Genomic DNA, 22,603 nt, shown 5'->3' on the forward strand with positions numbered 1-22,603 from the left:
CACCTAATGTCGGCCTCTGGCCCCAAACGAGAGATTAACAATAGAACTGTTGCTTGGACAAAGGGAAAAACATGTATCATCCTTCAAGATCAAGGGCAGCTGCAGTCCCATGCCCGGGGAGTAAGAGGGGAGGCAGGCAGACAGAGTTGTGACTGTCTCCCTCGGCCCCGCTTTGGACCAGGCTTTCTCACTGAGAAAGTCCCCTTCCTCTCGAGTGTTTTTCTCCTCCCACCTCGCTGGGAGTACATTGGTGTCTGTCTCTGAAGCCAAAGGCATTTCACAAGCCCAAAGACCTCCCCTACTCACAGTGCCCGGGGTGGAGGTCAGGCAGAAGTGTGCAAAGCTAACCCACCCCTCACGAAACACGGGCTCTCTGAACATCAGGAGAGAGGAGCAAAGGCAAGGGGGTGACAGAGAATCGACGCACAGAGGAAGTGACCCAGTGGCCTTCATCTTTCTTCAACTCCTTGTTCAGTTAGATTTTGTCATATTTCATCTGTGCCTTTAGCTTTTTCATGGTTGTCTGAATGGATCCTCCCTTGGGGAATTCTTTGTCCTTCGCTCTACTCATTGTTCTTTGGTTCAGGAAGTAGGAGCCCAGGGCCTGGCTCCTGTTTTGATGGTCTCTTCTGATGTTCTCCTGGTGCCCTGTATCTTGGCCCTGCCTTCCAGGCCACTTTGCAGTAACACAGCTTTTATACCAGCTGCTAAGGGCTTTCCATGTGTTCTCTTGACTCAGTCATGTGGTTTTGCCTGAACCCAGTTTCTTATTTTCCTTTTTGTCCGATTGGTCAGTCTAAGGAGCCATAAACCCACAGCACATATGTGAATACACAGACATACACACAACCATCTGACATATACACACTCACTAACAAACACCAAACCACATTCACACACACATATATATATATATACACACAAAACAAACATACACAGCTATACTCATATGCACACAAACACATACAACCACACTCACACACACACAACCACACTCAAATGCATACATACACACACAACCACACTCATATATACATACAAACAACTACACTCATATGTACACACACAACCACATTCACATATATACACATACAACCACACACAAACACAATCACATACATGCACATAATTACACACACACAACCAGTCATAAACACATATATACAACCACCTTCACTCACACATACAAACATAACAAACACATACACACAAACATTTATACACACACAAGCACTAACATGTAAAAAGATTCTGAATAAAAAACTGGGCATGGTAGCAAATACTTATAATCCCAGCACCTGGGAGGCAGAAGCAGGAAGAACTTTGGGGTTCACTGATCAGTTGGTATAGTGGCGATCATAGGTCAGCTGGCAAGGTGGGGTTAAGGCCAGTAAGAGACCCTGACTCAAAAACCAAGGTGCATCGATGATTCCTGAGGAAGAACATCAGAGATTGCCTGCTAGAATTTATATGCACACATGTACAAGAACATGCATGTACAGATATACACCCCTCTAACATACACACAGACTTACACCACACACACACACGCGCGCGCGCGCGCGCGTGCAAGCACAGAGACTCTAAATAGAAAAAGAGGAAGAAAAAGGGCAAAGACAGAAAAGCAAGGGAAGCCCCAAAGCTGTATTTGTCAATGCTGCAATCCAAATGCTCAAAGATAATTTAGATTCTGCTGCACAGTTAGGACTAAGCTTGAGGTCAAAGACACAGAACTGACTTTGGACTTGACGTCTCTCAGTGTCAGGAGAGCTGGATGAGGAGGCACTGCCTTACTGCGTGACTTTGGCCAAGTCCGTTCCTCTCTTGGCCTCCCTTACTCTGCCTGTTGCTCGAGGGTAGATGCCTCTCAGCACCTACCCTGTCCTCATAATATAGGACTCAACGGGAGGAATCCACCCTAGAGAGGTCTTCAATACCATTTTACTATGCAGCCAGAGAGAGGGCAGAGAAAGGCCCTTGCATATGGTCACACATAAGTTCCTTCAGTCACGGTCTCCCTCTCCAATTGGCACCCACCATCGTCTGCATAGTACCAATCGGGGTTCTCAGGGGAGGTAGGTACAACTCTGGGGCCTTCATCTGGGCTGGAATGCTCGTAGCTGTAATAGTCTTCTGGCGTCCAATCTGCAGGGCAGGGAAGGACAGAAGACAGTTTAGTCATTAGGCTTGAGGGGACACCTCTTCCCAGAGAGCTACATTCCCTTAAGGAGGAATTCCATGTCTTTTGAGCTCTCCCCAGGGATGCAGAGAGACACGAAGGTCAGGTTGGGGGTGTCTAACTTGAGCCATGTTCTGGTCCAGCAGTGCAATGCTGGTCTTTGGAATGGCAGTACCTGACTAGAAATGGAGAAGGAGACCAAGTGCCAACTTTCTACCAACTGTGCCTTCGGGTACACCTACTGTATGCCCTGGGTTTCTTAGCTGTAAACACAGCAGGAAGCATCCTGTGGGCTTCAGGTCTTCACAGTTCTACACAGGGTCTACCAGGGCTAGGGCGCATGTTGCCATCACAGTGCCTAACTGGTAGCTTTGTGAATAGTGTTTCTCCACGAGACTTCACTAAGCCATCTTGGCTCAATGTAGTCCAAGACACTTGTCACTTTCCTCTTTGGGCAAGCATCTCTCACTCAATCCACAGAGCATTTAGCAACTAATCTTACTGTTAACCTTTTATGGGGCCCTGTGCTAAACATTTACAGGTACCATCTCATTTATTCTCATAAATATCTGGGAGGTTGGGCCAGGGATGTCGCTCAGTCGGTAGAGCGTTTGTGTTGTAAGCAGGAAACCCTAGACTTGACCCCAGTTCTCTATGAAGTGGGATGCTGGTACACACCTGTAATCCCAGCTCTTACTTTCTTTCAATGTGCTGTGAAAAAAAAAATAACCGAAACCCAACAAAATCAGCTTATGGAAGGGGGTTTTATTCTGGCTCATGGTTTAGGGTTCACTTCACCATGGGTGGGCAAGTCACAGCAGCGGGAGCCTGAAGCACTGGTCTCATTGGATCCGCAATCAGAAGAACAGAGGGGTGAATGAAGCTAGCACTTGGCCCACTTTCTCCAATTTAGACAGTCTAGGTCTAAAGCCAGGACATGGTGTCACTTCAATGAGCCCTGTCAACATACTCCCTCATGAGCTTTCCTAGATGGAAAATAATCCCGCATAGGTGTGCCTGCAGGCTTATCTCCTGGACAAGTTCAGAAGTTGCCATGTCGACAGTCAACAATAAAAACTATCACACCAGAATCAGAGGTTCAAGCCATCGTTGGCTGTAGAAAGAGTTGGAGGCCAGGCTGGAACAGACCCTCTCTCAAAAACAGAACAAAAAAACCTGGGAAGTGAATGTTGGCCGTGTTTTAAGTTGTGGAAACTTTGGCCCAGAGAGAATAAGCAATGTGCTCGAGGTCACCTAGCTAATTCACAGCTAGATTTAAACTAAAGTTTGTCTCTGTACAACCGCCATGTCTTTCTAGCTCAATGATGGTGCTCAGTTGCTTTAATTACCTCCTTCCATTGCTTTGTATGCACGCACGCGTGCGTGTGCACGCACACACACACACACACACAACCATCCCCAGTGAATGTCCAACTGGCTACTTAACAGCCACCCAAGTACAACCCTCAGCTTGTTCCTGGACCTTGGTTACTGATGGAGACAGAACGCGATGGTGCCGGCAAATGGAGAGTTCGTTTAGATAGGACTGGGACAAGCAGATGTGCACATGTCTGAGCTGGAGTCTCGGAAGATGCCGAAGGATTTGTGGCTGGGGCAGAGAAGTTTGGAGTTGGGAGAAAGTTGGGTTCATTTTGACCTTTTCTGCTGATGAGAGGATGGCAAGTTGGCGGAGGAAGCTGCAGGGAGCTCTCCAGAGAGATGTGTGGTAACGAGGCAGAAGGGAAGGCAGACAGCTGACTTGAAAGGCAAACCCAACAGAGGCAGTGATGGCGTGGAGGACCGCTCCCTATCCAGCTGACTGCCAAGCACACTGTCTTAGGCATCTCCCCATCACTCTGTTACAGTCCTTACATCTATGGCTTCTAAAAAATTGACTTTTGCACAATGGCTGTTTTATATTTCCCATTAAAATGGAATTATCTTTCTATTTCTTTTTTGGATGCACCAACTCTGGCTCCTTGGCAAAGTTTCACCTCATTTATCGTGGTGTCAAGTCAAGACTCTCTTTGCTTGCTCATTATTTTTCCCTGGCTGCTTTCCCCAGGATGAAAATGCTCCCAGAAGAGGCCACCTCTCCAGAGATGAGGATCTAGGCTAAAGATAAGACCACTGTCTTCCTGGAGCCATAAAGTTTCCTTCCATAAATGTGATAAAGCAGAGAAAGGGGAAGAGATGCAGAGGGGAAAATGGTTTTTCAAGTTGGCCATGAAAGATTTCAGACTGATATTTGGAGGAGACAGAAGGTTGATTGCAATGTCGATTTATCTTGGTTTTCACTGGAGGACTTCCTTTTGTTTTTCTCACATGTGTTTATAGATGAGAGTCTTTTGTAGAGCTCCTAGAACCCCTCTCAATAGTCCTGCAAGCTGGAGAACAGATTGGCTAATCTGGACTGTGTTATTGACACCACCCCCCCCCCCCCGACTGGTGGTTAGGGAGATGGCTTTCAGGACAAGCATGAGACCTGAGCTCAGATAGCTCCCACCTATGTGTGCAAAACATGGAGGCAGAAACCAATATCCTAGGGCTGGGGGCTGGGGATGGAGATTCCTGGAGCTCACTAGCCAGCTACTCTTGCTGAACTGGTGAGGTTTATGTCCAATGAGACTCTACTACAAAGAGTAACAAAAAGATGGAGAGTGATAGAGGAAGCTGGCCACCCTAACCCCAGTCCTCTACATGAATACACACACACACACACACACACACACACACACAATTGCATGAAACACACAAATATGTGCACATGCGCTTTGCATCCATACACATGGGCGTGTGCACACAAATGTATACACACACCACCCACACATATAAAATCAAACACACAAATCTGTACACATTCACTTACCAGTCATACACTGCATACATGCATTTAAAAATCACATGAAATAGAGGAGATGCTTACATGTGTGGAATACTGTGACATTTTGAGGGGTGGGGGTGGGCAAAGCGCCTGGTGTAGGATTTGGACTTCAGTCAAGTCCTATGTGCAAAGTCTGCTCATTTGTCGGTGAGCAAAAGAAGAGTGGAAACACACCAGTTCTGGATCAAAGTCCTCAGAGCAAGACAGGAAGTCCCTCCAGGTTGTGAGGGTCCCAGGTCCAGACTGAAATGGACTGAGCAAATCTTACTGGCTCTGGATCACCATAGAAGAAGAAGCCATTCAGCTGGGGGGCGGCGGGCTGCACAGGCATGTCGCCAAGGCCTTTCCACTTGGGTGGACTCCCACCCCTTCTGCACTGTTGGCACTCCGTCCTACGGCACGTGTGAACAGGTTAAAGCAAACCAACAATGGATGAAGTGTTCAACACAAGTGGAAGGCTCTGGGGACATGGAGAGTTATAAAGAGAGACCAACAAGAGTAGGATGTGGCCCCATCCTAGAGGAATCTGCAGTCTGAGGAGCCTCGAGGAAGGAAGCAAAATGAGCAGACTGAAAAATGCTGTAGAGCAGAAGTTGGGTGTGGCCACGGGGAACCCTGGTGTCTTCACCTTCAGTATTGGGTATGGACTTGGGTTGAGCCCCTCTGATGACAAGCAGGTCCCCAATGCATCTCCACCCTCCATGCATCTTGGCTCTCCGACAGCAGGACTGCACTTCCCATCATTTCCCTCCCCTTGGTCCAGGCTGACTCTGGGACTTGCTTTAGCATTTATGGTTGAAGCAATGGGTCTGCTCTAAGGCTGACCCCAAGAAACCTTGCGGTTGTTCTCTCCCGCTTCTTCCTCCTCTCCCCTTCCTTCCTCTTTCCCCTGCTCCTTCTGCCCACTTTCCTGGACCCTCCTGACCCCTTAGTCTGGCCTACGTTATCATACAAGTCAGCAGCATGACAAGATGAAGCCTCAGACATGAAAAAGCCAGCCAATAGCAAGACAAGATGCCAAACCAACCTCTCATTGGCTGAAGATGCAAGGGAATCCAGCTCAGATCAGCAAAACCTGGTCTAGACCAGAACTGCCCAGCAGAACCCAGGTGAAACTGCTGACCCAAGGAGCTAATATCTAACTACATGGTTACTGACTGACATCTCCAAGTCTGAGGTCTTCTATCATGCAATAATAGTAACAGCACTCACATAGAGCTTGACTGATACTGCGTTGCCCGTGGGACTGGGGGTTAAGATAAAGGGCATTCCTCACTGACCTGTTGGCTGCGGGGTATGGCTGTCCTTGCTCAAACCTCTTTGTTTCTCTTTGGGGCTTAACTCATATTTTGGATTTGTTTCCCTGAGTCTTAAAAACGAGGCCACTTCTGTTCTTCTGTCTTCCCCAAGCAACCAGCACAGAGCCCTCTGCAAAAGATATTCCCTGTGACCAAGCCTCCCTGCTTCTGATTGGCTCAGCTTGAAGCAGTGTGAATGGGGACCTTAGGAAGAAAAGGGGTGATATTTGCGCTTTTTAAGACCTCCTGATGATTCTCTACAAGTCTATAAAGTTGTCCAGCTGCTTTCTTGGTAGAAAGGGATGTGAAATATGGTCCCATTCTGGTGGACTGGAGAAACTGCTTTGGAGAAGTAGCTGTAAGGGGCCTTCCTTCAAGGGATGGAAACCTGAATTCAATCCCCAGAGTCCACATTTTAAAAAGCAAGAGTGTGGGGGTACACAAATTTGTAATCCTAGTGCCGAGGAGACAGACAGCATGATTGCTGGGACCCACTGATCAGCCAGGCTAACCTACTATTGTGTTCCGGACCCATGAGAGCCCCATCTCAGAATCCTCAGAAAATCGTGGGTTGTTGGGAGCAGTGAGACCCCAGATCCTGAATTTCTTGTAATCCCCTGATCTGAGTGCCTACAGCTGCTCTGAGCATGAGACCTTCAGGAGTTCCTGATGGCAGGAGAGTGGTTTCTGGTGGGTTTGGCTGGGGCGTGGCTATCTCTATATAATCTGCCCCTGAACACATAAAGGGGGCATTCTTGGGGAATTTAAGGATGACCCGTGTCGCTGTCTCTATGTCTGTGTGTGTCTGTGTATTTTAACCTCCAGCTCCCTTGCCCAAAGCTCGCGAACTGAGTGCCAGCGCACAGAGCGCAGACACAGGGGCACTGTGCGTGGCAGTGGGTCAGATAGCCTGCCATGAATGTGAATATGAGACTGTGCATCAAGCAAAGTGTAAGGTGAGGCTGTCCTCTGACCTCCAGCATGGCAGCATATATGTACATGCACACATACACACGTGAACATGCATGTATGCTTATATTCAGGTACACATGTGATGTGGGAAGGTCATTTGTCTATCTGTTGCTTTCATTGGTTAATTAATAAAGAAACTGCTTGGCCGGATAGGTAAGAGCATAGGTGGGTGGAGTAGACAGAATAGAACTCTGGGAAGAAGGGAAGTTAGGTCAGACTGCGATGGAGCCAGCCGCCAGGTCAGACATGCTGGATCTTCCCCGTAAGCCACCGCCTCGTGGTGCTACACAGATTATTAGAAATGGGTTAATCAAGATGAGAGAATTAGCCAAGAAGAGGCTAGATATAATGGACAAGGCAGGGTTTAAAAGAATACAGTTTGTGTGTTGTTATTATGGGTGTAAAGCTAGCCGTGTGGGAGCCAGGCGGGATGAAAAGCAGGCCTGCCCGCAGCTCTCACTACACACACGTGCACACACACACAAGTGCGAGAGAGCGAGTCTATCTCACAAACAAAAGCTATGCCTGAGGTTGCCTTCTGGAGCCCATAAACATGCATGCACACACACAAAGACTGCCAAGGGTTCGAATTCAAGTTACTTGAGACCTCTTCTGAACTACTGGAAAAGGGAGAACCTTGGGGAGAAAGGGCAACTCTGAGGCTTTTATATTAGATGTAAAAGGAAATCCTACAGCCTTGCCACTTTATCAGAATCTAGCTGGAAATAACTTTGAAGAGAGTTGGGGGTATCCTGAATTGACACTAATGATTTCATTGGCAGGTTATTACATATTAAATATTTTCTATGTGTCAGTACTCTATGCAATTATACACGAACAAAAATTCACTTAACTGTCAACCTCTATGGTGAGGTAATCCTCATTCCTCGTCTACAGATCAAAACACCCAGACAGAAGGGCATCCGCACCCAGGTGTGCCTAACTCCAAGTCCTACATGTCTTTTCATGAGCCTGGCATCTCTGTGGCTCAGGTTAGAAAGCCTTTGACCTTTTGGCTTCCAGGAAGGAGTCTGCACCAGGAAATCCTCAGCTAGCACATGACCCGCCAGCCCTCTCCAGGATTCCTGTGGTTCGTGGTGAGGGCCTCTTGGAAAGAGCTCACAGTTAGTGCCATGGGAATTTCACAGCTGCTCCGTTGGAGGAGATTGCCAGATGTGCGGATTGGAATGAAAACCCCTGGAATGTCATCCCAGTTGGCTCCATCCATCACTGTGCCACAGCTGGCTCCTCTGAGGGCCTTCCCCAAACCCCAGCCCTGTCGGCCTGCATGTGACGTTTCCAGCCCTGCTGGCAGGCGAGTACAGCCGAGAGCCTTGCTGGCAGACGGCAGGACAGCTGATGGATGGGCACAGCCTGTGGTGCTGGGCAGAGCCAAGGCAGCTTTGAAGATGCATTTCCGCAGGCCTACAGGCTGTGTGTCACCTGCTTTAGGGAGATGGGCAGAGCTTGGGCTTTTGATGGCCACCTCCTCTCCCACCCACTGGGGACTGGGGACCAGGCACCTTCTGCTCTGTCAAGGCCCTTGCCATGTCCTGGCACCAGTAAGACCAACCAAGGAGGCAGCTTGCCTGAGGGCATGAGCGGGTGTCTCTTCGTCATGCTGTTGTCTGAAGGGAGCAGGGAGTTGATGAATTTCATCAAAGAACAGCCCCGTGCGCCAGGGGAGCAGATGAGGTTATGCTTGAAATCTAACTGTCTCACTCCACAGCCGGAGGCCAACAGAGCACCTGGCGTTAGACTCTAGGACCCAGAGCCGGCGGCTTCCTTTTCCCTCATCAAACTCTCAGAAATTATCTGTACGGTCCTTGTAGAGATTAGGGTCTTGGCATACTGCACCCCACACTGTCCACTCCTGTCTGAGTTGTTTACTAACTTGAGTCTTTGCCTTAAATGCCTCTGATGTTGGGGAGTTCATTGGCCCCCCCAAACCCATCAGCTCGATTATTCTAATATTAGGAGATTCTTCCTGTCTGTAGGTCAACTCGGACACTATGCTTTGTGATCTATTCAACTAAAGCCTTATACGAACACACACAATGAATGAATCCACTCTTTTCTTTGTCTACAGGGTCGTTACAGTTATTCAACTGGTTCATTGTCTAATTCCTAGGTATCATAAACTCCCTGTAGACATAGTATACGATGTTCTAGAAGATGGTAGTAAAGTGCCTTGTGGTAAAGACGACTCTTGATTTTTCCCCCATTTCTGTGTGTGAGCATACGCCTGTGGATGGAGGAAAGAGGTGGATATAAAGAATCATCCTTTGTTGCTCTTCCCTTTTGCTCATTGAAGCAGGGTCTCTGAATCGAACCCAGAGCTCACTGATATGGCTAGCCTCATTAACCAGCTTACTCCAGGGTTCCCCTGTCTCCATCATCCAAGGTGAGAATTACAGGATGGCTGCCACCATGGCCATCTAGCATATGCATGGGTTCTGGATTCATCTCTCATGCTAAAGTCAGCATTTTATCCACTGAGCTATCTCCCTGGCCCATAAAGACCCTGCTTAATCCCCGCAGGTCAACTATGGACCACAAGTGGAACTGCTTTTCAGACACCTGAAATTTGGGTCCCTTGACTCCTCTATGTTCCTTCTCTCTCTCTCTCTATTCACTCCATAGCACCCACAGTCCTGTCTTTCTGACCCCCCCTCCCCAGATTCAAGAGCGTGTTTGAGGCTGGGGAAATGGTGGCCCTTCCAACCTTGCCCTTGGCCTCTCTTTGAACTCCACACGTGCCTGGAGTCTGAACTGGGGCCTTCTGGGCAGTTGGACTACCTTCCTTCCCACATTCTGCCGTGTTCTGGAAAAGGCTGCATACTCCCTCTGCAGTCCGTGCTCACACGTTTCTACCCCATCCCATGAGCATATGGAGCAAGACCTGGGTCACCTGCTCAGAACGGCCACGGTCTGGCTTCCTAGCCAGAACTCTTTTTCTGGAGAACATTGATGGCTAATCAGGATTTGGCTAGTGGGGTATCGTCTTTGTTCTAAGTAAGTCCTTGATGCAAGCTTGCACCACAACTTCCCTGTACAGGCTGCCTGCTCTGGTCCTCTGAGCATAACCAACTCAGTCTATTATCCGTGGGGATGTCTGCCTTGGGGCCCTTGGAGCAGCGAGAAGAATTTCTACCCCAGACTCAAGCAGGTGTTGTGTTGTGCGGCCCACTGTGGTGTGGGCACTAGGCAGAGGAAATAAAGTGTTCTGGTGCGGGAAAATTGTCTGTATTCTGTCAATCATGTTATAAATAAACGCTGATTGGTCAGGCAGGAAATATAGGCAGGAAAAACCAGACAGGAAGTAGAAATGATGTAATGAGAACAGGAGAATTCTGGGAGGGAGGAAGTTGATTCCTCCCACTCCTGCCCAGATCACCGAAGTAGTAGCATGTGATCTGCCCCACTGATGAAAGGTACTGAGCCACATGGCTAACATAGATCAGGAAAATGGGTTAATCAAGATGTGAGAGTCATCCAGTGAGAGGCTAGAGCTAATAGGCCAATCAGCTTATAATTTATGGAGACCTATGTGTGATTTTCTTTGGGACTAAACTGTTGTGGGGAACCGGGCCAGACAAAAACCACAACAAACAAGCAGCCTGGCCCTGTTCATGTTATAGTGTTCAAGGTAACAGAGTGAATCTGGGAGCAACAGAGAGCCTATGAGAAACAGCTGTGTTCATGGGGCTGTCACAGATGGGAGAATTCTCTGTGTGTTGGATACTATACGACACAACCTCTTTGATTGGATCATTTTGTGTATTTGTGGTTGTTTTGGTTTTGCTTTGGGACAGGGTCTCTTATAGTGTAGGCTGGCCTCAAACCTGCTATAGAGCAGCTGAAGCCTGCCCCAAACTCTCAACCCTCCTGCCTCCCTCCATCTCCCAAGTACTGGGATTATAGAAGCATCCCACCATGCCCAGTTTTGAATGCAATCTTAACACCACATCAATGCGGGACATGGCATCTCCCTCAGGTCTGCCTGACTCTCAGTGCTCTGTGCCTTGTTATCAGTCTGAGACTTCTAGGGCTTTTCTGGATTGGCTAAGCCCAAGGACAGCGGTGGAGGTATTGGTGCTGTGGGGGGCATCGCTGGGGTAGCTCGTCCTGGAGCTGCGGGTCTTGGCTTCCCCATGTGGCAGTGGAGTAAGTAGGGTGGCCCCTTGCTCAGTCAAGCCCTTTTTCTCCACAGTCACTAATGGACGAGAAGCTAGTTACTTCCTTTCTCTGAGTGTTTCTCCCTTAGATGGCTGAGCCTGGCAACTCAAAGCTGTGTTGAATGTTACAGAGATGCAGAGTTTCTGGATAAACTCTCAAAGGTTTTGTGATACCCAGGAGGCAGGCTAGTCCTAAGGTCCCTTGAGCACGTCTATGCTCCGGCTCTAGGCTGGTGGAAGCCTGGGTGGTGGCACACTCACCTGGGTCTGGGGGCGCAATGAAGGACATCAATGAAAACTGAAAAACAAAACAACACAGTGAGTGTGTGATGGAGATGCCGGCCCCTCCCCAGGTGCTCTAAGACAGAAATCACCATTCCCCAGACACGGGCACACTGGAGAATGCTGAGGGAGAGGCTTGAAGGCACTCCCTCTCCTGTGCACACACCTTGACCCTTCCCCTTACATGCACATACCTGTTGGAAAATGGCTTCCCTGGAATCTGTCACAATACTAACTAATCAGTTGTTCCCGGACCGTGAGTGGCATGGTTACACCATGTTCCCATGACAACCCCATCCACAGAGGAGAACACTTAGGATCTATATGCTCAAGTCTAAGTGATTCTTGGGGGGTGATTGTCTCTGTAGATGGGGAAACTCTCCAGAGGTTTCCCAGTGTTCTTGGGATAAAGCGCAACACCTGCCCTGAAGAGACTTGTGGATTGCTCTTTAGTTTTCCTATAGGCTTGAGTGGTGACAAAGTGAATCTCAGGGAGAGAAGAGGTAAAAAGAAAGATGGAAAATGATTTCTGATATCTGGGACTGAGCCTCTGTTTAGTCACCTTATGGTCCCCAGCCCTGTTTTTACAGGGAGTGAGACAGGGACATGGGTTTCACTGGAGGTGGGGAGAGGAACAAAGGGGTATCTCCGGCCTGGGGAAACAGGGACCACCTAAAAGTGCTGAGGAGAAGCTGGAAGGAAGGTGGGGGGGGTCCCCTGAGAAGGAGTGTTGCCTCCTCCAACCTCACCCCCAGAACAGCCAGCGACTGTAGCTCAGATCTGGTTCCCTGCTCTGCCTCACCTCTCGCCATCGAACTTGTGTGGAACCCATGGTCTGGGGCTCTCTACCCAGGGAAACAGCATTTGGGGTTTTCTATTTGAGATGAACAGGGTGGGCTGCTGCTCTCTCTGAGCAGTGGGCAGGACCTGAGAAACTTCCTTCCTCAGAGAAGCCTGTAAGCCTAGTGCCAGAGTTAAGGGTCTCAAACCCTGCTACACCTAGAGCCTGAGACAGCTGATGCTGTACTGCCTGGAGCCAGCAGGTGGCAGACATGTCCTTTCTAGCCACAGCAGCTGAAGGAATGACACTGATCTAGAGAGGCTTCCCTGTGGAGCCAGCCTGGCCCTTTGGACAGCCAGCCAGCCCTCCAGCCCCTGCAAGTGTTCCGAGCTCACTTTATGACCCTCTTTCCACTCACAGGGAGGCTGTGGTGCCAGACGGAGCCAGCCTAACACCAGGCTGGTATCCGGTTTTCAGACGCCAACCTCCACTGTGTCCAAAACAGGAAGAATGGATACCATTTGTCCCCTTCCATCCCATCATTCTGTTCTGCTTTTCCACAGTCAGGGAATAGCAGAGGAACCCCTGGTTCTGGGACTCGAGAATCCAAGGATGAAAATTAGTGAAGGAGGTGGTGTGGGGGGGGGGGCAGGACGTAGCTAAGAAACAAATAAGAAAATGGAGTGCTTGTCGAATTATTGAGAGCTGGCAGTGAACCAGGGGCGGTGATAACCTTTTCCGTATACATTGTCTTGATTGTTCTCCAAGGCTCATTCCAATACTATAGTTATCAATTCACCCCAAAGCAGCAACACAGACTTGGAATGTGAGTGCCCATTTTCCACCAGAGTCCTTATTCCTAGCCATCATGTCGGAGTTTGGGAGCCACTGCGTTCCCACACTGGCCTGATTTGGTTTCTCTTGCTGTGGTAAATATTATGACCAAGAGCAGCTTGGGAGAAGAGAGGGCTCTCGATGCTGGAGTTTCTGTCGGCTCACATGGCCACTCTCAACCCTTCGGGATGTGCCCCTAGATGTGAAGCTGCTGCTTCAAGTTGCTGTTCTGTCTTTAGTCTTTATAAGGGTCGTGCTGGTTTCCCCAGAGCTGCCTTACCCCATGTTCCTCCTACCCTTGAGGCGTGAGGGTCCAGTTCGCATGTCCTCAACACGCTTGCAGTCACGGGATGAACAGCTCTGGGGCCAAACACGTCAGAAGCGTTTCAGGGGACGCAGTCCATCAGGATAGCTAGTGCAGTGTTGGCTCTGTGGTGGCAGGCGCTGAGAGTAGGGATGCGGGCCAGAAGTAAGACCTTCAATGCGTGCCTCTGGTGGCCCGTATCAGCCAGCTAGAGTGTATGTCCCAGAGATTCTGTTTGTAACCTCAGAAAAAAGAGTCACCAACTGGGGACCAAAGCGTTCAAAAATGAGCCCATGGGGCTGGGGTGCAGTTCACAGACAAAGCACGCTGGTATTTTCCATTTGAAGAAATTAAAGCCGCTGTGATTGGCCCAGAGTGCTGCCACTTCCCTCTGTATCCACAAGGCTTCTCAGTTTGGCCCAGAATGTGCTCAGTGCTGACTCAGTTGCTAGGCTCAGTGTGGCTGTGCCTTGATGTTCTGGTGAGGAGGGGAAGGCTCCTGTGGGGCGGATGCCCCAGGAGAAGGTGCTGGCAAGCAATCTCTTCAGATGGATTCCTTCCTGGAGACCTGGGGGACGCCCTCTACAGAGAGGAGCTCCAGGGAAGTGGCTCAGAAGGATTCCAAGCGGTTCTTCTGCTAACAAGGCCCGAGGTTGTCCTACTTGGGTTCCCGCCTATGGCTTGGGAATGGCTTCATGTGATAACAGTGGTCAGACATGGACAGGGCGGGAGAGGAGAGGAGAGGAGAGGAGAGGAGAGGAGAGGAGAGGAGAGGAGAGGAGAGGAGAGGAGACAGGAAGGGAAAACGTCTCTAGAACCAGAGCATGGTTTACATTCTGTGGTTCTCACACTGCAGTGCCTAGAGGCCCTGTGGAGAACTGGATCCCATGGTGTGGGTGGGGCCAGAGAAGGCAGGCCTGGTGACTCTGCCCTTTGCCCGTGTGTGTGTGTGTGTGTGTGTGTGTGTGTGTGTGTGTGTGTGCATGAGCTGCATGCATGTGGAGACCAGGAGTTGATGTCACATGTCTCCTAATCACAGTCTGTGCATTTAGGCATGAAGTGCCTGGCCCAGGAAACTGGGGGTTCAGCTTTCTCCTGGGCAGCTGTTGGTCAGCTTCTTGTCTCAGTTTCCTCAATTAGGGAAAATCCCAGGGTTGTAGAAATGGTTTAGTCAATAAAGTGTTTGTCATGCAAGCATAAAGACACAGATTCAAGTCCTAAGAGCCCACATGGGAAGCTAGGTGTGTGGTAGCATGTGTCTGGAGTCCCTCTATTGAGGGATGGGACAGGGGACCCCTGGAGCCTGTACTCCAGCCATATGGCTGAGTAGGTCAGCCCCAGATTCAGAGAGAGCCAAGGAAGCTGGTGTGGTAGGTAGAGCGTGTCCTTCATTCCGGCACGCGGGGAGCAGAGGTAGGTAGAGCTCTCAGATTTCTGGGCTACTCTGGGCTACGTGTCCCAAAACTCCACCCTTCAGAGAACAGAAAAGAAAGATGGAGAGAACAAGAGATATCTGATACCAACCTCTGTCCTCCAATGCATGTATGCTCATGTCCATACACATGCATGGACACTCATGCACATATACATGCATGTACATTCACGCGCACACACATGCATGGACACTCATGCACATATACATGCATGGATACTCATGCACACACATGCATGGACACTCATGCACACACACATGCATGGACACTCATGCACACACATGCATGTATACTCATGCACACTATACACTCATGTACACTAGTATACACATGCATACTTATGCACACACATATAAACACACATGCACACACGTGTACACTCATGTCCACACACATGCATGTATACCCATGTACACGATACACACATGCATACATGTGCATATACATGTATGCTCATGTGTACATGCATACAAACATGTATACTCATGTACACACATGTACTCACGTATACAATGCACACAGGCATGTACACTCATGCACACACATGCATGTACGCTCATGTACACACAAGTATTAAAAATAAATCTTTGAAGTAGGTAAAGGTGAGTCTGTAACAAGAGTGTTAGGATATCAGCTTAGGCGGTGGCGGTTTCTGAAGTGGATTCAACCATGACTGAAGTCTAATTACTTGGTTGTCTGGCAGGACTGAGCCTTTGAAGAGAAGTCTCCAGGAAGAGACAACTTCCTCTCTTGGTGGACACTTTGGCACAAGCAGGATTGAGAGGCCACACTCTGGCCTGACACCTCTGGGTCCACATCAAACAGACCTGTAGTCTTTGGAGTGACCACTCATGTCACCATGGCTACAAGCACAGAACTGGCTATGGACAGAAGAGTTTGAGCAGCTCGCTGGCCTGCCAGGGCACCATCTTGGACAGGTTATCCTCGTTTCTGTAGCTTGTTTTGCTCTCTGTGAAATCAGTGATGCTGGCCCTACCTGGTAGGCTTTTCAGGAAGTTTGAACCAGAAGAAATGTGTGGTAAAAGTCAATGAATGGCTAGTAACACTATTATGAGATATCATTGTCGATTAATTAATTTTATTGCTATTATTATTTTCAAATTGCTTGGTGCACAGTGAGGGGCACGGCGTGGGAGGGGCAGGGTGTGGGAGGAGCATGGTGTAGGAGGGGCAGGGTGTGGGAGGAGCATGGTGTAGGAGGGGCAGGGTGTGGGAGGAGCATGGTGTGGGAGGGGCAGGGTGTGGGGGGGCAGAGTGTGGGAGGAGCATGGTGTGGGAGGGGCAGGGTGTGGGGAGCAGAGTGTGGGAGGAGTATGGTGTAGGAGGGGCAGGGTGTGGGGGGGCAGAGTGTGGGAGGAGCATGGTGTGGGAGGAGCATGGTGTGGGAGGGGCAGAGTGTGGGAGGAGTATGGTGTGGGAGGAGCATGGTGTTGGAGGGGCAGAGTGTGGGAGGAGTATGGTGTGGGAGGAGCATGGTGTGGGGTGGCAGTGTGGGAGGAGTATGGTGTGGGAGGAGCATGGTGTGGGAGGGGCAGAGTGTGGGAGGAGTATGGTGTGGGAGGGGCAGGGTGTGGGAGGGGCAGGGTGTGGGAGGAGTATGGTGTGGGAGGAGCATGGTGTGGGGTGGCAGAGTGTGGGAGGAGTATGGTGTGGGAGGGGCAGGGTGTGGGAGGAGCATGGTGTGGGGGGCAGAGTGTGGGAGGAGTATGGTGTGGGAGGGGCAGAGTGTGGGAGGAGTATGGTGTGGGAGGAGCAGGGTGTGGGAGGAGCATGGTGTGGGAGGAGCATGGTGTGGGGTGGCAGAGTGTGGGAGGAGTATGGTGTGGGAGGGGCATGGTGTGGGAGGAGCATGGTGTAGGGGGGAAGAGTGTGGGAGGAGTATGGTGTGGGAGGGGCAGGGTGTGGGAGGGGCATGGTGTGGGAGGAGCATGGTGTGGGAGGAGCATGGTTTGGGAGGAGCTCGATGTGGGAGGGTCAGAGTGTGGGAGGGCCAGGACCAGGAGGGCCTCTCGGCACAAGGTGTTCCAGGAACTTATTTCTTGGGTCAATCACAAGCATGTCATATCAGCCCCCTCCCCCACCGTTTTTCCCTGGGATCCTTGCCAAACTCTAAGCCAGGAAACCTTGTTATATTAATTATGAAGAGAAAGCATGTTTTATTTAAAATCCCGGCTGCTGAATTTTCTGCCATGCTGTTTTTCTGTGACAGCAGAATTTCTTTTGCATTTTGGAAATCCTAATGCATTTAGAATATAAATATATCTGTGCTTATACACACAGGTGGCTTCAGCGACCTGATTTCCCTAAATACCAGGGTACTCTGCAGAGCTAATGAGTTGGACTCCTGCTTGCAATCAAGTTTTTGGGGTTGTTTTTCCTCCCCCTCTTAAATCTGTGAGAAGTTTCAGTGGAATTCAATCCTTTCCTTATTCAGAAGTCTTTGCCTAGATTGGAGAAGAGGAAGGGACCCCTAGGCATGAAAGAGACTACGTTCTGGGGTGTTAGGGGTTTCACAAAGGGTGGCTCCCAGGTTCTGCCCTGGGGCTTATGTAGATTTGAGTGCTGAGACTGGGGAGTGGCCCACTACAAACTGGCACTAATACTTTACCATCTATGGCATGTTTGAGTAATCACCATACACTCTCTCTCCATCTTTCTGCCTCTGTCTCTTTATCTGTCCCTCCCTCCTTCTCTCTGCCCCTCTTTCCCCCCTCCCTCAGTAAAGTATGAAGGTGTAGAATGGTGAGCCATAGGCTGGGGAGACTCGTGCACCCCCCTTCACAGTGTGCACAGGAATGTGTGCTCACTTTTACTCTAATATGCAGTTTTTATGAAACCTCGGTGAGCTCTGTCTATAACTGAGATGTTGGACTTCTCAAATGCTGCCTGGCAGCTAGAAGACAAAGAAAATGCTCTGTGGGCTGCCCTACACGATGAGCAAAGCTGGACTGTGAGCCGGAGAATGGATTTCGGTTTGCAATCTCGGGTCTACACGGGCCATTCTGTGCTTCAGTCCCTAGGAAGATTCCAGAAGTGAAATAGTACAGCGATGTAAACAAACAAGCATTTTGTTCGTGAGTCCCTTTTGTGCAGAGCAGCAGAAACCAGCATCTTTGTTTCTCCCTGAAGCAGGACAGGGCTGACAAGCATTATTCTCCCATTCCGACCCCGGAAGAAGTGAAATTTCCTGGTGGTCAAGCCTGTGTGTCCCGACCATTTTAAGAGTCACCACTGAAGAGATTTCTAAGGCAGTTCCGGGCTCTTTGGCAGTCGAGTGGCCTTTCTGTAAGGATGGGGGACAGAGGGACTCTGTCTGGCACAAGAGAGTCAATCACCCCAAACCTGTTTCTTCTTTGGAGAGCAGGGAAACAGCACACAGCTATGCTGGGGTTGGCCACTGTAATGATTTGTATGATAGGTATGCACAAACCAGTCCAGACCAGACAGGAAGACCTATGAATGGTATCTGGAGTTCATGGCCACGTTATCGGAGCCGTGACTGTGCTTTCTAAATAAAATCTCAGTTAAAGACCAAGGGGACGACTCAGCTGGTGAAAGTGCTTGCTACAAAGCTGGATGACCTGAACTCAATCCCCAGAGCCCACAGGGTGGAAAGAGATACTCAATCCAGAAGTTGTTCTTTGATCTACACACACACACACACACACACACACACACACACACACAGAGAGAGAGAGAGAGAGAGAGAGAGAGAGAGAGAGAGAGAGAGAGAGAGAATCAAGTGAAGATGATGGTGATAAAAAGGTTTATTGAAGGAGAGCCTCTGATAGAGACGATCCTGAGAATAAGTTAACAAGATGCACTTGGCGCCCCTTGGGTCAGCACTGGTCTTCTTTCTGCTTCAAAGCCCCGTTACTTTCTCCCCTGCAAATTGTGCCTCCAGCTAGGATGTGGGCACCCTAATACCACAGGCACCAAGAGATGTACTTAGGTCCCTAAGTACTTAGACGGTACTCAGGGACCCAGGCCTGTCCTCTAAAGGCTTCAAACTTCACTGTGCCATTCCCCAGCTACGGGGCTTAGTTCTGTATGTGTAAATGAGAGCAGTGACAGCAGCAATGACTTGGGTCCTTTTGGCCGTGAACCAATCTGTAGCAAACTTAGGGGCTGGCACTGAGGGCCTACTCCACCATATGCGATCAGTTCATTATTATTATTTTATTACGGATACAGGATCTGGCTGCATAGGCCAGACCAGCCTGTATAACTCACTATGGAGCCCAGACTGGCCTGGAATTCACAGTTCTCCTGCCTCAACTTCCTGAGTGCTCAGAGACAAACTGGTTATTATTTTTAGCTATGTAGGTGGGAAAGGCCCCACAGTCCATCAGGCTATGTGGCTTTGTCTCCCCACGAAGCCCCAAACTCTCCCAAGCATCCAACGTGACTATTTTGTCCTGGGTGTAATGTGCCAGGTCACAGAACATGAAAAGACTCCCCCCCCCCAGCCATCTGTTTGGCACACATTGGGGTAAGAAAATGTACGACAGGCACGAATCCTTTCTTTGGAGTAGACCAAGCTCATTGCCTGAGGCTAGCCTCATATGTTCTCTTTTATCCGTTGTTGACTTACAGTTTCATTGATAACCCTAAAAGTTCCCTGGCTGTTACAAAAAAAAAAGATTTGTGGGAAGGTTGGGGAGCTAGGACTATTATCCTTGTGAACGTCAAACCATCCTGTTGCCCCTTCTTGCCTGCAGACTTTAGGATCAATTGTTTCCTGCTGGTGCTTTCTCTGGGCCTCTGATAACTGCGCCTGCCTTTCTATACAGCTGGGGGACAGCCGCTCTCAGCTCCAGGTGCCACCAAGCAATCACCAGTCAGATCATCTGGCTAGATAGCCATCTCTGTCTGCAGCCACCACATCTGTCCACCTTATAATCTGGCAAGAAAATCTTTTCTAAGACAAGTCCCTAGGAAACCGCATCTGGGACGAAGGAAGGGCTCTGAGCTGAGTAACTGAGGGGGAGCTAAAGATGTTATCTTATCAAAGTGCTAATGAGCAAGGCTGCAATTAATTCCATTCCCTCAGGAAACACCCGCAAAGGGAAATACAACTCAAAAGTGCTTAATGAGAAGCAAGAAGTTTACACTTGCTTGCACCCTCTCCCTTCCATGTCTCCTATAGGTAAGGCGCACACATCTGGACATTATCCACGGGAAGAGCTCATACTAGGGTGGCAGTTTGGTTCAACAGTAGAGTGTGCCTGGAGCACACTAAAGATCTTGGTTTTGGTCACCAACACCACAAGACAAAAAAAAGCAAAAGAGCTAAGGTTTATTGGGAGCCTTTACCAAATGAGCAGAGGGTTGTTGGCCTTTGCTTGGAGGCTCAGGGAGGTTATTCGGCTACATTTTCCAGTTACTGTGACAAAGTCAAAACTATTGCTGGATCCAAGGCTCAACACTCAAGCCTTAGTCTATAGCCAGCATGGAGACTCCAGAAATTCAATTCCTCCCTTTCCCCAAAGATCCTGTTGGCAGTTGCACCACTGGGGTGCACAGACTAGGGGTGCACACACTTGGGGGGTGGCACAGACCAGCCAGCATCTCCCTTACTTATCTCAACCCAAAGGTCTCCATTGCCCTAGTCAAAGCTCTACAGCTTTCCCTTTCTCACCCACCACAAACTCCCTTGGTCCCTGGCTCATCTTCCTTGGCCCGTCTACTATGGTCATGGGAAAAAAGACAAGAAAAGTACTAGTCACAGGGCTTCGAGTTGGATGCATCTAAGTAGACCCTTTGCTGGGCTCCCTTCAGCCACCAGGGAACCTTCTGGGGCCCAGGAGTTCTTTTCTTAGTGTCCTGGGAGAGCTGGAGAGTCTGACAGGTATGTTAGGGCTGGTGCCCCCACCTGCTTTCGTAGGGACAAAGGGGTCCTTGAGGTGCGTACCAGATTTCATCCACACCGTAGGACATTTGTGTACACTAGCTATCTCTGCTGGAATGACTTCATGGAGGCTCTGCTGCAGGAGACTCATGTCACCCGCGTGTCGTTACGAAACTGCGCATATGTCCCCGAGATGGTCTGGGGAAGCTCTTGTAGTCAGAGCACTCAACTTGGCAACACCAGCCTTGCCCAATTTAACATTTCTTGCTTCGAACCCAGATGGCTTGATTTTGCTAAAACCCTCATAGTCTGCCAACCACAGAAATTTGAAATGACCACTCACCCCAGTGGCTGACTTCCCCAGGAGGGCGATTAGCAGCAGAACACGGAGCTCCAGCATCCTGACCGACAGCTGTGCCGTTGAAGGCCTCTTGATTTGCCTTCCCTACAATTTCTTTTCTTGTGTATGCCTTTCGGAGTGGGGGTGGCGATGTTGGTCTCTGAGGATTCCGGAACAAATGAAGAGGATGCAAATTATTAACTAGGCATCAAATACTGTTTAATGTTTTGCAAACCAACTATCTTGATTAAACAAATGGTAACTTGGGGGGTTGGGCAGAGTCAAGGGGTGCCTTGTCTTCTGTTAAAAAAAAAAAGAGTTTCCAAAGATAGCGGTCAGAATAAAGAGCCCAAGGCTTGTGGGTGCATGTAGGGTTGTTGAGTTTCAGTTCTGTGGCTGGCATCAGCCACAGGACAGAGGGCTCCAGATCAGGCAAGAACCTGTGCCACCTCTGAGAATACTGGTAGAGTTCTGATCTTCAAATCTCAACCAGAGCTAAGGCGTGGATGGGCCCCTAATAACATCACACTGTATATTCATGAAAGATAATTAGAGGATGCCGAACTGCTGTTGACAAACATTGTTTGAACTGCTGCCCGCAGTTGCTTGTTGGCTTCAAAAGTTTTCCTTTTTTTTCTTCCCAAAACCTCATTACATAAGGTTTTTACTTTTTAATTATTTCCCCCTTTAGGTGGAGACGTCTTTGATCAGCGGGAGGAAAAGCAACCATGGTGCTCATTTTGGGGACAGCTGTTTCCAGCATTCTCTAGTTAGCAGCACAGGTTGCAGGTAGGGCTATGGAAAGCAGCAGTTACCGGACGAGGGTGGGTGCTTGTGGACTCAATTGATCTCATCAATAGACGTGATTCCCCAGCTCCTGTCTGTCCACAGTAATCTATCCGTAGGCTCCAGGAATCCTCCAGCCCAATTCTGCAATGCGGGCTTGAAATTGAGCCAAGTGATCCACGGGTTGGTGCTCCACCTCTCTCTTCTGCCATCCCACAGGGCGCATGCACTCAGTGCTCAGCCAGGGGCTGCTCCAGTGACCGCTCCTACCTCCGAAAGTCAATTGCTCACCACAGTGAACTCCAACTCCACAGACCCAGTCCAGGAGAAGCCTGACGGTGAAGCTCACTCAGCAGATGGGTTTTGTTCAGTCAACTAACTTTTCACAAGACCATTATGAGGTACCCGGCTTACTATCTCAGCAATATATGCTCCATCTCTGCCCCCTTAGATCGAATAT

The 22,603-nt window shown here is 49.4% G+C and overlaps 1 protein-coding gene across 2 annotated transcripts in view; it reads right to left on the bottom strand.

The window, feature by feature from the left end:
• Habp2 (hyaluronan binding protein 2) overlaps window positions 1-21,494 on the bottom strand; it is a 33,211-nt gene extending 11,717 nt beyond the window's left edge. Inside the window, exons 1-3 of one of the 2 annotated variants that reach the window (XM_041661396.1) lie at window positions 21,361-21,494; window positions 11,773-11,809; window positions 2,038-2,145 (exon numbers count right to left, since the gene is read on the bottom strand). In XM_041661396.1, coding sequence (XP_041517330.1) covers window positions 2,038-2,145; window positions 11,773-11,809; window positions 21,361-21,417 — 202 coding nt within the window. In that variant the 5' untranslated portion in view covers window positions 21,418-21,494. The remainder of the gene's footprint in view (window positions 1-2,037; window positions 2,146-11,772; window positions 11,810-21,360) is intronic. The other variant, XM_041661397.1, reaches the window with a different exon arrangement.
• Window positions 21,495-22,603: the final 1,109 nt, after the last annotated feature.

Source organism: Microtus oregoni, unplaced genomic scaffold (genome assembly GCF_018167655.1).
Source record: "Microtus oregoni isolate MIOR12 unplaced genomic scaffold, Mior012 000012F_ref0000307, whole genome shotgun sequence".
Classification (NCBI taxonomy): Eukaryota; Metazoa; Chordata; class Mammalia; order Rodentia; family Cricetidae; genus Microtus; species Microtus oregoni.